At 62.1% G+C, this 12,955-nt stretch overlaps 2 protein-coding genes across 4 annotated transcripts; both read right to left on the reverse strand.

Moving 5' to 3' along the window:
• Positions 1-4,859: 4,859 nt before the first annotated feature.
• MIOX (myo-inositol oxygenase) lies at positions 4,860-9,245 on the reverse strand. Of its 3 annotated transcripts, none has more exons than XM_072843432.1 (10): positions 9,110-9,245; positions 6,650-6,730; positions 6,399-6,479; positions 6,120-6,282; positions 5,902-5,969; positions 5,674-5,783; positions 5,529-5,596; positions 5,383-5,432; positions 5,189-5,301; positions 4,860-5,101 (listed from the first exon to the last, which is right to left on the reverse strand). In XM_072843432.1, the coding sequence occupies exons 2-10, from the start codon at positions 6,695-6,697 to the stop codon at positions 4,993-4,995; spliced, it is 810 nt and encodes a 269-aa protein (XP_072699533.1). In that variant the 5' UTR covers positions 6,698-6,730; positions 9,110-9,245; the 3' UTR covers positions 4,860-4,992. The 3 variants fall into 3 exon arrangements, with proteins under 3 accessions (XP_072699533.1, XP_072699532.1, XP_072699534.1); XM_072843431.1 differs by lacking the exon at positions 9,110-9,245 and adding an exon at positions 7,197-7,275; XM_072843433.1 differs by lacking the exon at positions 9,110-9,245 and adding an exon at positions 7,197-7,257 and having other exon boundaries at positions 5,189-5,238.
• A 199-nt stretch (positions 9,246-9,444) lies between these two features.
• Positions 9,445-12,248, reverse strand: ADM2 (adrenomedullin 2). The gene is made up of 3 exons (XM_072843435.1): positions 11,355-12,248; positions 11,113-11,233; positions 9,445-10,520 (listed from the first exon to the last, which is right to left on the reverse strand). The coding sequence occupies exons 2-3, from the start codon at positions 11,220-11,222 to the stop codon at positions 10,202-10,204; spliced, it is 429 nt and encodes a 142-aa protein (XP_072699536.1). The 5' UTR covers positions 11,223-11,233; positions 11,355-12,248; the 3' UTR covers positions 9,445-10,201.
• Positions 12,249-12,955: the final 707 nt, after the last annotated feature.

Here is a 12,955-nt window from a genome sequence, read left to right on the forward strand (position 1 = left end):
GAAGCCCGTCTTTTCTTCTAGATCCTGAAGGTTTCCTTGTTTACATTTGCCTTTTTAATCCATCGGAAATGGACTTCATCATGATGTGAAACACAGAAACAGTTTTTTTTCCCCCAAGCAGCCAGAATTGTCAGCACTGCTTGTTGAATAATTAACCTGTTTCTCATTGATTTTTTATGCTTCTTGTATTGTGTAGGGAGATACTATGGATAGAATTTTAAGCTGCTCCTTTTGATCTTTCTTCAGGCTTTTAAATTGCGAATTTCTTGGGTTTTTGTCTTGTTTCCTATAACAACCTTTTTTTTCTTTTTTTTTCTTTTTTTTTTTTTTTTAAGATTTTATTTATTTGCTTGAGAGAGAGCGTGCGTGCCGGCGACGGGGAGCCCAATGTGGGGCTGGATCCCAGGACCCTGAGATCAGGAGTCAGAGGCTTAACTAACTTAGCCACCCAGGCGCCCCAGGGGTCCGGCTCTGGATTTTGGCTCAGGTCATGGGATCCAGCCCGGCATCGGGCTCCGTGCCCAGCACCGTCTGCCTGAGAGTCTCCCCCCCCACCCTCATGCTCTCTCTTTCTCACGTAAATCAGTAAAATTTTAAAAATGCATGATTCAGAGGCTGTCAGTGGATTCACAGAGCTGTGCATTCACCACTTTGGTCAATTTTTAAGCGTTTTCATCCCCTTAGCTGGCGTGTACAACCGCTCCCCCCCCCCATGGCCTGTGCAGCCATTGATGTACTTTCTAGGTCTAGGGAATCGTCGGTTCTGGACACTTTGAGTAGAATCACACAGGTTGTGCCCTTTTTTGTCTGGCTTCGGCGTCTCTCACTTAGCACCGTGCTTTCAAGATGCAGTCACGAGGTGGCATGGCCAGAGCTCGTTCCCACTGCCAGATACCATGCCATCGTGCGTTTGTACGTTTTGATTATTCGCTTATCCATCAATGCACATTTGGGTGGTTCCCACCTTTTTTTTTTTTTTGGCTATCGTGAATGACCTAAATGAACACCGACATACAAGCATCTGTTTGAGTCCCTGCTTTCAGTTATCTTGGGTCCACGCGCAGGAGTGGACTGGCAGGACCTGGTAGGTCCCGTTAACTTCCTGAGGAACCAGTAACTGTCGGTTAGAGCAGCTGCACCTTTACGTTCCCTCCTCACAGGGATGCACCAGGGTTCAGATTTATCCACTTCCTCACTAGCACTGGTGGTTTCCCTTTTTTTTTTTTTAAGATTTTTTTATTTTTATTTATTTATGATAGAGAGAGGCAGAGACACAGGCAGAGGGAGAAGCAGGCTCCATGCAGGGAGCCCGATGGGGACCCGATCCTGGGACTCCAGAATCACGCCCTGGGCCAAAGGCAGACATGAAACCGCTGAGCCATTCAGGGATCCCCTCCCTTTCTTTTGTAATAATCATCCTAATGGATATGAAATGATGTCTCGTGGTGGTTTTGATTGTGCCTTTGCCTAATGACTGATGATGTTGGGCATCTTCGTGTGCTTTTTGGCCATTTGTGTATCTTTGAAGACCTGTCTATTCAGGTCTTTTGCCTATTTTTTAATTTTTTATTATTTTTTTGCCTTTTTTTAATCAACTGTTTGGTTTTTGTTAATGAGCTGTAGCTCTTTATATATTCTGGATATGAATCTCTCATCAATATAGGATTTGTGAATGTTTTACCATCTGCAGATTGCCTGTTCACTCCCTTCACGGTGTTCTTCAGTGTGCAAAAGGTTTTCATTTTTATGAAGTCCGATTTACCTATTTTTTTTTTCTTGCTTGCATTTTTGGTGTCATAGCAAAAAAATCATTGCTAAATCCAAAGCCATGAAGATTTCCCCCAAGAGTTTCATAGCTTAGGTCTTTGGTTCTTTTCAAGTTAATTTTTGCATATGGTGTGAGGTAGGCATCTGGCAACATTCTTCGGCACGTGGATGCCCGGTTTTCTCAGCACCATTTATTGAAAAGACAGTGCTTTCCCCATTGAATGGTCTTGGCAACCTTGTCAAAAATCAACTGGCCGGGGACCCCCAGGTGGTTCAGTGGTTGAGCGTCTGCCTTCAACTCAGGGTGTGATCCCAGGGTCCCGGGATCGAGTCCTGCATCGGGCTCCCCGCATGGAGCCTGCTTCTCCCTCTGCCTGTATCTCTGCCTCTCTCTGTGTGTCTCTCAGGAATAAATAAAATCTAAAAAAAAAAAAAAAATTACCACCTGGAAAATTAAGCTGAGAGATTTCCCTAAATATTTACTCATTAATTCTATTTAACTATAAAAATAAACTCACTACCTGTTTCAGCGAGAAGAGTGACATAGGTTGGTTTGGTTTGGTTTCTCCCCCGGGTGAACTGCCACTGTGGGGCTGGAACTCCCCACGCGAGACCAAGAGTGGCGCACACTACCTACCAAGGGACCCGCCTGCCGCCCTGTCATTGTTCCCAGGACCATCCTGCCTCTGCTGTCCCTGACTTCCTGGGGTCCCCCACCCCCAGAGCAGCAAAGGCTGTTCATTAGCCCTGGGCTCCCGCGAGCTGGACGCTCCAGGCTGTCCAACTGTCCGCCTCCAGCGGCCCCAGAATGAGTGAGCCCCTGCAGGGTGCTGCCTGCGGCCCACAGCTCAGAGGGAGCTGACGGCTCAGAAGCGCCTGGCTGGAAGGGCGCCCGCAGGCTGAGCCCGGGCCTCTGGGCCTCGACCAAAGTGGATGAGGTCAGGGGCGGGGGGGGGGGGGGGGGGGGGGGGGGGGGGTTCTGCAGAGAGGCAGCCCACTCCCGTCCGCAGGCTCCTCAGCTGCCCCAAAGCCCTGGAGCCCAGTGAGGCCTGACTGTGCCCCGGCGGGGACAGACTATGGGGCCGTTGGCTTCGGGGCCGTGTGAGGTGGCCTGGAGACTGGAGAGGGCCTGGGGACCCCGGGACAGGAGCCAACATGGCCCCTCTTGCTGTGCCCGTGGGGAGGCTCCCCAGGCTGGGCCCAGGATGCTGACTTGGGGCCCAGAGATGCAGCGCACTGAGCCCCCTTTCTCATGCCAGCCCCCTCAGAGCGGGCAGAGGGGCCTCGGCTCACCCTCCACGGCCCTTCCCCCGGATCCGTACTTCTGGCCTCCACAGTGGCCCCCAGCACCCCGTGAAGCAGCTCTAGGGAGGGACCACCCCTCAGCCCCGTGTACCTGCCCAGCCTCAGCCCACCGGCTGGGAGGGAGTGTGGAGGGGCTGCCCATGGAGGAAGCAAGTTTCCAGAAGGAAGGACAAGTGACCTGGAAGACGGAGCAGGGCAGGGGGGCGGCGGGGGCATGGGCAGGTGAGCACTGAACACTGAGTCTGTGAATATGAAAGGGCCGGGGACCCCTTGGACGGTGCCTGGACCCCCTAGGGGCCTCTGTGTAAGATGCTCCTTGTTTAAGTGCTCTCTACACCCAGTGGGAGGGGGGCTCACACTCACGGCCCCAAGACTACGAGCCACAGGAGCCACACGCTCTATGAGAGCCAGCCCAGCACCCCCAAACTTTTAAGGTTCTAGCAGCAAATGCAAAGATCTGCTTGCCTTGAGACCGCCCCTGTGGACGCTCCCTCGCTTCTTGAACCTGCCGCCCACCAACCCAGAGCCGCCAGACTCCTCCGGGTGTCCCCACCCTCTGAGCGGGGAAGGGAAGCTCCCAGGGCGCTTGAGAACAGCACCCCCAAAACACATCCTCATCAAATCCCTGGAACTTGTGAATGTAATGCCTTAAAAAAGGCATCCTGCAGATGTGACCAAGGTCAGGATCCTGGGATGAGGGGATCCCCCTGGGTCACGCAGACGGGTCCTGAGGGAGCGGGCCACACGCGGGGCACCAGCGCGGGCGGATTGTCCCTGGAGCCTGTGCGGGATGGCAGCCCTGCCGAGCACTTGCCACCATCTCAGCCTCTGGCTGCCGCGACTCAGGAGAATCAGGTTTTGTTTCAAGCTGCCAAATTTGCGGTAATTTGTCACAGAAACGCATGGACCTAACACAGCCTGTCCTGTCGCAGCAGCGGGCAGAGCAGACCCTCCTGAAGCTCTACCCCAACCCTGGCGGCGGGGGTGACTCCTGGGCCACAGCCCCAATAGGCCAAAATCCGCACACTTTCCCACCGAATCGGAGCACTGCCCGCCTCCAGGGCGCTGAGCCGAGGCCCGCAGACACGGACCACGGGGCACTGCTCTCCGTTGGGGAGCCCGTCGGGGAGCCGGGGGGCCGCGCCCTGACCAGGCGACCGCCTCTCGGGCTCTAATCCAAGTGCGGTGGCTTCCAGAACACAGGCACCTGCGGCCTCCAGGCCCTCCTGCGCCCACCCGCCGGGGCCCAATCTCAGGGCGCCTCTTGGGGATACCAGTGAACGGGGCCACCCAGAACCTCGGACTCCGTGGGGACGCCGCCAGCAAAACACCAACAGAGGGAAAGTCCCTGAGACAAGGATCCACTTTCTTCCGAGAAATGAGCTGCTAGGAGGGAGGGAGGGAGGGAGGGAGGGAGGGAGCCAGCACCAGCCCTGGGGCGGGGGCGAAACCTGAAACCGCTCGCAGAGGAGGCTTGGCCGCCCCCGGGCCGGGCGGGGGGTGGGGGGGTGGGGGGGTGGGGGCGGGGGAATCCTTTCGCCTGCCTTCACTGCCCTTGACCGCTCCTCCCACCACGAGGTTCTCCATAACCTGTTTTTCTAGCTACCGAATGTTTTGCTTCACCTTGTTTTCTTAAGGACACTGGGCCCAGAGCGCTTGCCAACGTCGCCAAGGTGAGGATGGGCAGGCAAACCCAGGAAGTGACCCCGGAGCTGGAAGGGCGAGCAGCAGGGCCGGGGGGCGGCGGGGGCGGCGGGATCCCCGCGGCGTGGAACCCACACTCTCGAGATGCTGCAATGTCTTTATTGGCAGTGAGCAGAGCGGTCAGGCGGGGGGCGCTGGCCGTGGGTGTGCAGGTGGAGCGGGGCACTGGGCAGGCCTGGGCGGGGTGAGGGCGGGGGTGGGAGCGGCGCAGGCTGGTCACCAGCTCAGGACCCCGGGGCAGTACTTGTCGATGAGGCCCTGGTAATAGGGCCGCAGCGTGGCCACGTCTGGCAGCTCGGGACACTTGGTGTACAGGTCAAATTTGCTGCGGCAGGAGGGGGATGGTGTGGTGAGGAGGCCCCCCGGGCTCCCAGGCCCTCCTCCCGCCCCCACCCCCCAGGGCTGGCCCTACCTAAACTCCTGCACCCAGGGGAGCATGGCCAGGTCGAGCTCACTGCACAGCTGCCGGTAGTCGCCGCCCGTGTGCCAAGGGTAGAAGGAGTGGAAGCGGATCATGTAGAAGGCCTGAGGGCAGGAGCACCGCACTCGGGGCATGCTCTCAGGCGGGGGCAGGCCGGCTGACCACCCCCCTACACTCCCACCTACCTCCGGGGGAAGAGCGAATTTGTTGAACTTCATCACCTGGTACATGTACTCTGTGGGAGACAGGGGGTCACCATCGGGCGCCCAGAGCCAGGCCCCAGGGTCCCATCTGGCCCCCCCCACCACCACCGGCCCACCAGCAGCCTCACCGTCGTGGCCCCAGGACATGAGGACATTCTCCAGCCCGCAGTGAGGCTGGTACATGCCGAGCTCGGTGCTGCAGGGAGAGAGAAGGGGGTGAGGGGCTCGGGAGCCCGTGGGACAGGGGGACCAGCGGCTGGGGGTGGGGGGCACCTGTATCGAGGATCCTGGAGGTCTGGGTTGTCCTGGAAGGTAGATTCACGGAAAACCACAGAGGCCTGCGGCTGGCAGCCAACGGGGAAGGTGTCTCCAACGACGGCCCACTGGGGACATGCAGCCGTGGAGGGGGTGACTGGCCTGCCCCCCCTCCCCGGCCCGGCAGGTTCCAGAGCCCGAAGCCCGGGCTGCCCCAGCATCACCCGGCCACCCCCCTGCCCTTACCTGCGGCTCCCCTGCCAGAACCAGGACCTTCCCCAGGTCATGCAGCAGCCCCACGAGGTGGAACCAGTCTGGGAGGGACAGGGACAGAGCCGGCTAGAGCGGGTGGGAGATGAGGGCCGGGGAGGGGTGGCCTGGGGCTCAAGGGTGAGGCCAGGAAAGGGCACAGACCCCTCTTCCCACCCACCCCACCTCGGGGGCGGGGGAGGAGGGAGACACACCCTTGTCAGGGTGGGCTTTCCGGATCCCCTCTGCCGTCTGGAAGGCATGGTAGGAATTGGGGAAGTCCACATCCGGGTCCGACTCGTCCACCAGCTCATCCAGCATGTCCACAGCCTCCAGGACAGTCATCTTCTTGTAGGAGAAGCCCCCAAACTGGATGTGCTAGGGCCGGAAGGGGGGGCAGCATGGCCATGGGCTCGGCTGGGTCAGACCCAGGCCCCGTCCAGCCATCCCACTGGGGGCCGCGGGGATGGGCAGCCCAGGAAGCTGCCAAGTACCTTCTTCCTGACGAAGTCCACCGTCTGATAGGTGTGCATGAGCTTGTAGGTGGCGAAGACCCGGTCCAGGAGCGGGCCAGCCTGCAAGCCAGAGGGGCCGCCAGGAGGCTCGCGGGGCCCCGACCGGCATAGCCGGGGCTGCTGCTCCAGCCTCCCTGGCTGGGGCCCCCCGGTGTGCAAAGGGGCAGGTGCTGCCCCCCCCCCAGGGAAGATGGGGTGGGGGGCGGGCCCGGCCCGGGGAGCGTCCTTACCTCGTAGTTTCGGAAGCTGCCCTTGTCTTTGGCTTTCTCTGGGTCCATGTCTGGCCTGTAGACCAGGGAAGGGTCTGGGCCCTGGTTGGGTGGAGGATTAAACCCATTTCGCGGGGATGCCGGCCCCACGGGGAAGTGAGGACGTCCCCCTGGGGACACCGGAGCCTGACAGGGGTCAGCAGCGAGGAGGCTGGGGCACGGCGGGGCACGGACCCTCCAGAGCGCACGCACCACCAGAGACAAGCTGGCTCAGGGGGTCAGCCAGATGCCCAATCGGGGTGACGCCGGGGTGTGCAGGATGCTGAGTGGGAGTGCCTGGCACCAGCCCCCGGCATCTTGTCCTCAGGACCCAGGTCTGCAGGGGGCCCAGGGGTGGGGCTTCTGACCCTTGCCCCTGCTAAGCCTAAACCAGCAGAGGAAGACAGAGGGAGGGAGCCCTTTGACCGGGGCCAGCGGACTGGCGGGAACCAGCGGGGACAGGGTGGGGGCAGCCGCTCCTTCCCACGAGGGACACCGGCTGCGTCTCCTCTGGGCCTGGCGTACTCACCACAGCCACCTTCATCTCGAGGGAGCAGCTGGCAGTGGGGAGAGGCTCGCAGGCCGTGCCCCTATATATGCCCACAGGTTACATAAGGGACCAGCCGCCACCTTGCCCTTTGGCCTTGGCCCTTGGTAATGAGTGACCATCCACCGTCCTCCTGGCCTCGGGAGTTAATGTGTCAGCACAGGAGCAGCTCCCAGCGCCCCGGCCCCGACCCCCCTCCCTGACTTCAGCCCCCTGAGACACCTACCTGATTGGGACTTGGAGGCTGCAGCGTGTGTCCCCCAGCCTCTAGCTCTCCCCCTCTCCTTCCTGCCCCTCCCTGCTCGCCCCTCCCCTCTCCTCCCCACCCACAGCAGGCCCCTCCCAACAGGTGTGCAGACCCCAGGCCCCACCCATCAGCCTCAGGCTTCCCGGATTCCACGTAGGGCAGGGGCTTTTAGGAAAAGTTATTCTGAGCCTCGCTAAATGAAGGTGAAAGACTTTATTCACGACTATTGCAACAGGGGAGAGAGAATCCAGCCGGGCCGCTGCCAGGAAGCAGAGTGGGGTCCGTGGACGGGAAGTCATTAGGGGCAGATACCGAGGAGGGGGGATCCTTGCTAACACTGGGTGAGGCCCTGTGGAGCAGCCTGGCTGCCACTGGGTCAAGAGGGCGCCCTGTGTCTGGATTTGGAGGTGAGGGCTCCGTCGGGGTCAGGGCAGAGCATGGAACAGGCCGGGGCGGGCACACGCAGCTGGGACCTGACATTCTCCGAGGGAAGGAGGCTGACTGGGAGCAGAACCAGTCCTTGTGGTATGTCAGGAAGACGGCGGGTGGGGGGGGCGGTCAGAGTATGGTCAGGGCAGAGAGGCGGCAGGGGGACGCAGGGCAGTGACTGACCCGGCATGTAGGCCGGAGCCCCTACTCAGCTTTACTAGGCGAGAAGGCTGGGGGGCTGCTCCTGGCTGTGCTGACAAGCTGGGGAGCACGGGGACCCCTTCAAAGTGCCACCTGTTGTCCTAATACATGGGGAGTCATTGGGTGTTGTTTGCTTCGCTCCCAAGGAGGTAGTTTCCCTGGGTCTCCTCCCACTGTGGCTGTGGCCGTGGGGAGGGGGCTGTTCACTGGTGCCTCCTGCAGCCGGGCAAGCGTTGGCTGAGGAAGGGTGGGGGCCCCGAGGAGGGGACTGAGCTGTCACCCCAAAGCAGGTGGTGGCTTAGAGTAGGAGTCAACGACCAGCCGACTGTCTGGGGCGATGGGGAGAGGCAGACAGACGGCTGCTGGGGCCCTGGGGCCGCTTGGGGGCTGTCGCCACCAGTCTGGGTGGGCACCAAGTCAGTGCCCCAAGTGGCCGGGAGCTCAGGGGCCAGGTGGACAGCAGGTCCGATGCTGTGACCACGTGTCACGGTGCAGGGATGCTTGGAGCTCAACAGTCTGTCACCTGCAACCTTGTGGAGAGCCTCAGCAAGGACAGGGTGTCCTGGGGGCTGGCCACTCTGACCCTGGAGGAGGGGCACTCTACACGGAGAATGAGCGTGCACGGGGCCCAGGACTGGGTGCTGGGTGGGGGTGGGAGTGGGAGTGGGGCACCTGGCCACATGGTGCTCCTCACTCTCTGGGTTTGACCCTCCTAGACCGCTCCTCTTCCTGGCTCCCCCTCCCACCTCCTCACTGCCCTGCTGACACCCTGCGGTGACCACAGGCCCCTGGCCCCTCTGCCCACGGTCACTCACACCAGTTCCAGCCTCTTAGCTGCTTTTCAGGGGCCTCCCTGCCACCCCATGGATGTGGGGTCCTGGCACTGCCAGCGCCTGGCCATCCTCAGATCTCTGCTCACCAGGCAGCCTTTCCCACGCCAACTGTGACTGTCCTCGCCTGAGCTCAGGAAGCAGCCTCACCTGTCCCCACGGGGTCTAAGGGAGGGCAGGAGCCTTACCTGGCCAGGCGGGTCCCCAGCTAGAAGAGCAGACACTGGGTGGGAGCCCAGATGGGCTTCTCCAGAAGACTCCCGTGCCGGGGACCCCACGGGTGGACGCTGCGCTGGCAGGAGGAGCTCACCTGACCTCCGTGGCCGTGGCTTCTGCTCCTCGACTGGGGTAGTGATAGTGCTGACCTCACGGGTGGTGGAGATGTTGGCGGAGGAGCACTGTTATCACTGTTTGCCATGAACGAGGCACCACCTTTCTGGAGGCTGGGCTGTGCCTTGTGTGGCTGGGGTGGGGGGCACAGTCCCCAGGGACGCCCCGCATGGGAGGACCCACCTGGGGTGGACACACAGAACTGGCCCGAGAGCTCGTTCTAACTTTTAAAGGACCATCTGCCTCCCTGACTCTCCATAAGCCTGCCGCCTCCGTGGATCCCCAGGCGGGGCAGGGTGGGCTCACAGAGACTGGCAGGCCTGAGGTGCCCCCACCCTCGCTTGGCATCCAGCCACTTGAGGTGGTGGTGGCTGTGATGTCATTGACCTGTTTGGGCTGGGAGATCTTGCTCCCGCCCCCTGTGCCCCCTCCCAGGCTCCCCTGTGTTGCCTGGAGATCCAGGGAGGGGTCCCCATTTGGACCCTGACCTCAGCCTCCAGAGTTGGCGACTGGAGCAACAGTTCCCGGCATGGCCTGCCCTTCCTCATGCCGGCCCCGGGGATGGGGACCACCGTGGGGTCCCCTTGCCTGCTGCCTTCACAGACTCAAGGGCACGGGGGTGGGAAGGCTGGGGCCCCGGGACAGGCCAAGCAGGGCTCAGTCTGATGGGGTCAGGCCCAGTGGGGAGGGCCGGGTGTGCCTGCTTGGCCCCGGCCTCCCCATGTCTTGGGGAGGCCGGGCCCCCAAAGCCCTTTCGGGAGCCCAGACTGCTTGCGGACCTGCTTGGGCTGCAGTGCTAGCCACAGAACCTGGTGGGTGTGGGGTAGGGCAGGGAGCACCTTGGGGGTTGCCAGCTCTTCAGGGGACTGCTGTTTGCAGGAGGTCCGGGGGGCCGGGTGGGGGCTCCGGGATCAAGGTGCAGCATCCCGGCTGGGACGGGCCGCTCTGCCTCAGCCGTAGCTGTAGGGGCTGCTGGGATCCATGGGGGCTGCGTTCCGTGGGCCGGCTGACCCCACCAGCTGCCACAGGCGGTGGCTGAGGTTCTGGACCTGGCAGGTGCCCAGCACACAGCCCACCCGCAGGAGCTGGGCTCGGGACCTGCGGGGGCCCCGGCGTCGGTGGGCGCCGTCCCGGAGAGGCTGACCCGTGGCAGGGGCTCGGCTGGTGCGCCGTGGAGGCTGGAGGGCCTGCTGTAGCTTCCAGGCCACAGGCCGAGGCGCAGGGGATCGAGGCTTCAGGCTGCTGGAAGGGGCACGGGCTGGGGGCTCCCTGCAGTGGGGGGGGAGGAAGGAAACCTGGTGGCCCAACCTTTCAGGGACCCCCTCAAGCCCAGCCACTCTCCCTTCCACAGAGGCATGGGGTCACCGACAGGGGAAGCCCAGTTTCCCCAGAGCCCTGGAGTGCTGCCAGGGGAAGCCCACGGCGCCTTCTGAGCCCTGGGCTTGGGTCCTGGCCCTCAGCCACCTCGGCAGCCCAGGTCCCACGTCCATTCACCTGAACCTCCCCGGGCAAAGGGCGCCACTGGCCCCCGTGGGTCACTATGCTCGCAGCCCACATGCTCCCCCTTCCCCTGGGTGGGAGAGGTGGGCAGTCCTGGGCATCCCTCCACCTCCCTCTCCTGGCTGACCTCTCCTTGAGGGGATGGCTCTACCAACAGGGGGGTCGGGGATGGGGGAAGTGTCCTTGGGGGGAGACAAAGGAGGAGGGGCCGCTTGCCCCCCCTCAGGATTTGAAGGCCTACATGGGCCCTTGATTTAGGAGGAAAGCCCTAGCAGTAGGTGGAGGGGGCCCCAGTGCTGGGGAATGTTGGGGGGATGCCTCCCCGTGGGCCACAGCGTGGGCAGCTGTGAACCCCGCTCACCTGGGGGGGGCAGGCTGCTGGCTCCCGCCCAGGCTGCGGGACAGGGCGCCCGGGAGCAGCAGGTAGAGGAGGCTGATGCAACCGAGGGTGCCAGTCAGGAGCCAGGCCATGGCGGGCGGGGCTGCGGGGAGGGAGCCAGGCAGGTGTGAGGACCGGGGCCCTCACCTGCAGCCAGCCCTCTCCCAGCACACTGGGAAGCCCTGGTGGTCAGGGGCACAGGCCTGGGGCAGGCAAGCTCATACCTACGTCTGTCCGTCTGCAGGCCAGCAGGTCTCAGGGGAGAAGCGGCGGCGGGCTGGGCCAGGAGCCTCCTTAGTCCGGTGCGGCCTGCGCTAGGTCGGGGTCCCGCTAGGGGACTGACCTCAGCACCTCCAGAGCTAAATAGTCCTTCCAGGAGGAGGCGGAGCCGGATGCCCCAGCTGGGCGGGAGCCCGCCCTCCTGCTCCCTACTCCGGCCCAGCCCGGTAGCGTGGAGGGAGCTGTCACAGGGCAGCCCGCTGGGAGCCCCCCCCAACCCTCGGGCCCTAGCGGCTCCCAGCCGCACGCCCCACCTCTGGCGCCTTCCGGGGGCCGGGGGAATGTTCCAGGCTGAGGGGGCAGGTATTGGGGGTGCGTTGGCCAGGCTGGTCCCTCCCCCAGGTGTCTGCCCCATGAGTGGCCTGGGCGGGTCTGGCGGTAATGCCCGCAGGCTAGCTGCTCAGCTCCTCACTACGGTGATCCAGAGACCCTTCCCCCAGGGCCCCATCTCTGCCCTCTCTTCCCCGAGACTGAGGGATCATGAGGACTTTCTGAGAAATTTAAGTAAAAAGTGAGAGCCCTCAATTACCATCCACCACGATCTTTCCAGGCGGGCACCCCCTCCTGACTTGCTCTTGTGCAGCATATCTCACCTGGGGCAGGTGGAGGGGGTGTGTGTGCATCGCACCTGGGGCAGGTGGAGGGGCATGTGCATCGCACCTGGGGCAGGTGGAGGGTGTGTGTGTGTGCATCGTACCTGGGGCAGGTGAAGGGGTGTGTGCATCGCACCTGGGGGAGGTGGAGGGGATGTGTGTGCATCGTACCTGGGGCAGGTGGAGGGGGTGTGTATCTCACCTATGGCAGGTGGAGGAGCATGTGTATCTCACCTGGGGCAGGTGGAGGGGGGTGTGCATCACACCTGCACACTGGAGTAAAAACATGTGAAGACAGAGACCTCCGCTCTCCCTGTGCATGGCCCCACCCCAACACACACGTGTTCTGTAACTTCTAAATTGATCTTTTACTTATGAGCAATTAGGCGATTTCCAGTCTTTCCAAGAGCAAGAACCTTTCCGTGTGCGCTCAGAGAAGCGGGGACTTTCCTAGAAGTGGAAATCCCGGTTGGGGTGGACGGGTACAGTGGACAGAGCGCCAAGTGGCCCGCGGAGCCCTTGCCAGCCCACGCCCAACGGTATGGGCTTGGTGTCAGTGGTCCCTCGGGGCTTGGGGATCTGCGCGGGGACAGCTCTGCATCCACCCATGTTTCTTCTGCCACCTTGCGGCCCTGTCAGCACGGGGGACCTGCCCGCTCTCTGTTCCTCCGGCTGCACACACCATGGGAGCTCAACAAACACTCACGGGGTGAGTAAGTCGACAAGTGTTGAGCGCCGGCCCGTGGAGAAGCCTGGTTCATGTCCGGAGGTGGGCAGTGAGGCAGCAGCAGCCCTCCCGGGTTCTAGTCATTGATTTATTTTTTCCAGCTTGGGGAGGAGGGAGCGCGAAGCCGTGACATTCACGGTAGAAAGGTGCCACGGGGCAGGAGGGGCGGCCTGGGGGGACAGAGCCTGAGTGACCCTGGGGGCGGGCGACGAGGTCAGCTCTCCTG

The sequence above is a fragment of the Canis lupus genome, chromosome 11 (assembly GCF_048164855.1).
Source record: "Canis lupus baileyi chromosome 11, mCanLup2.hap1, whole genome shotgun sequence".
Lineage (NCBI taxonomy): Eukaryota > Metazoa > Chordata > Mammalia > Carnivora > Canidae > Canis > Canis lupus.

Bases quoted from the DNA above. Each gene is read 5' to 3' on its own strand.
- ADM2 (XM_072843435.1), bottom strand. From the start codon at position 11,222: ATGGCCTGGCTCCTGACTGGCACCCTCGGTTGCATCAGCCTCCTCTAC. The intron at 10,521-11,112 runs GTGAGCGGGGTT...CCCCCACTGCAG, and splicing joins CAGCAGCCTGCCCCCCCCAG to GGAGCCCCCAGCCCGTGCCC.
- MIOX (XM_072843431.1), bottom strand. The intron at 6,283-6,398 runs GTACTTGGCAGC...TTCCGGCCCTAG, and splicing joins TGGACTTCGTCAGGAAGAAG to CACATCCAGTTTGGGGGCTT. The intron at 5,302-5,382 runs GTAGGTGGGAGT...TCCTGCCCTCAG, and splicing joins AATTCGCTCTTCCCCCGGAG to GCCTTCTACATGATCCGCTT.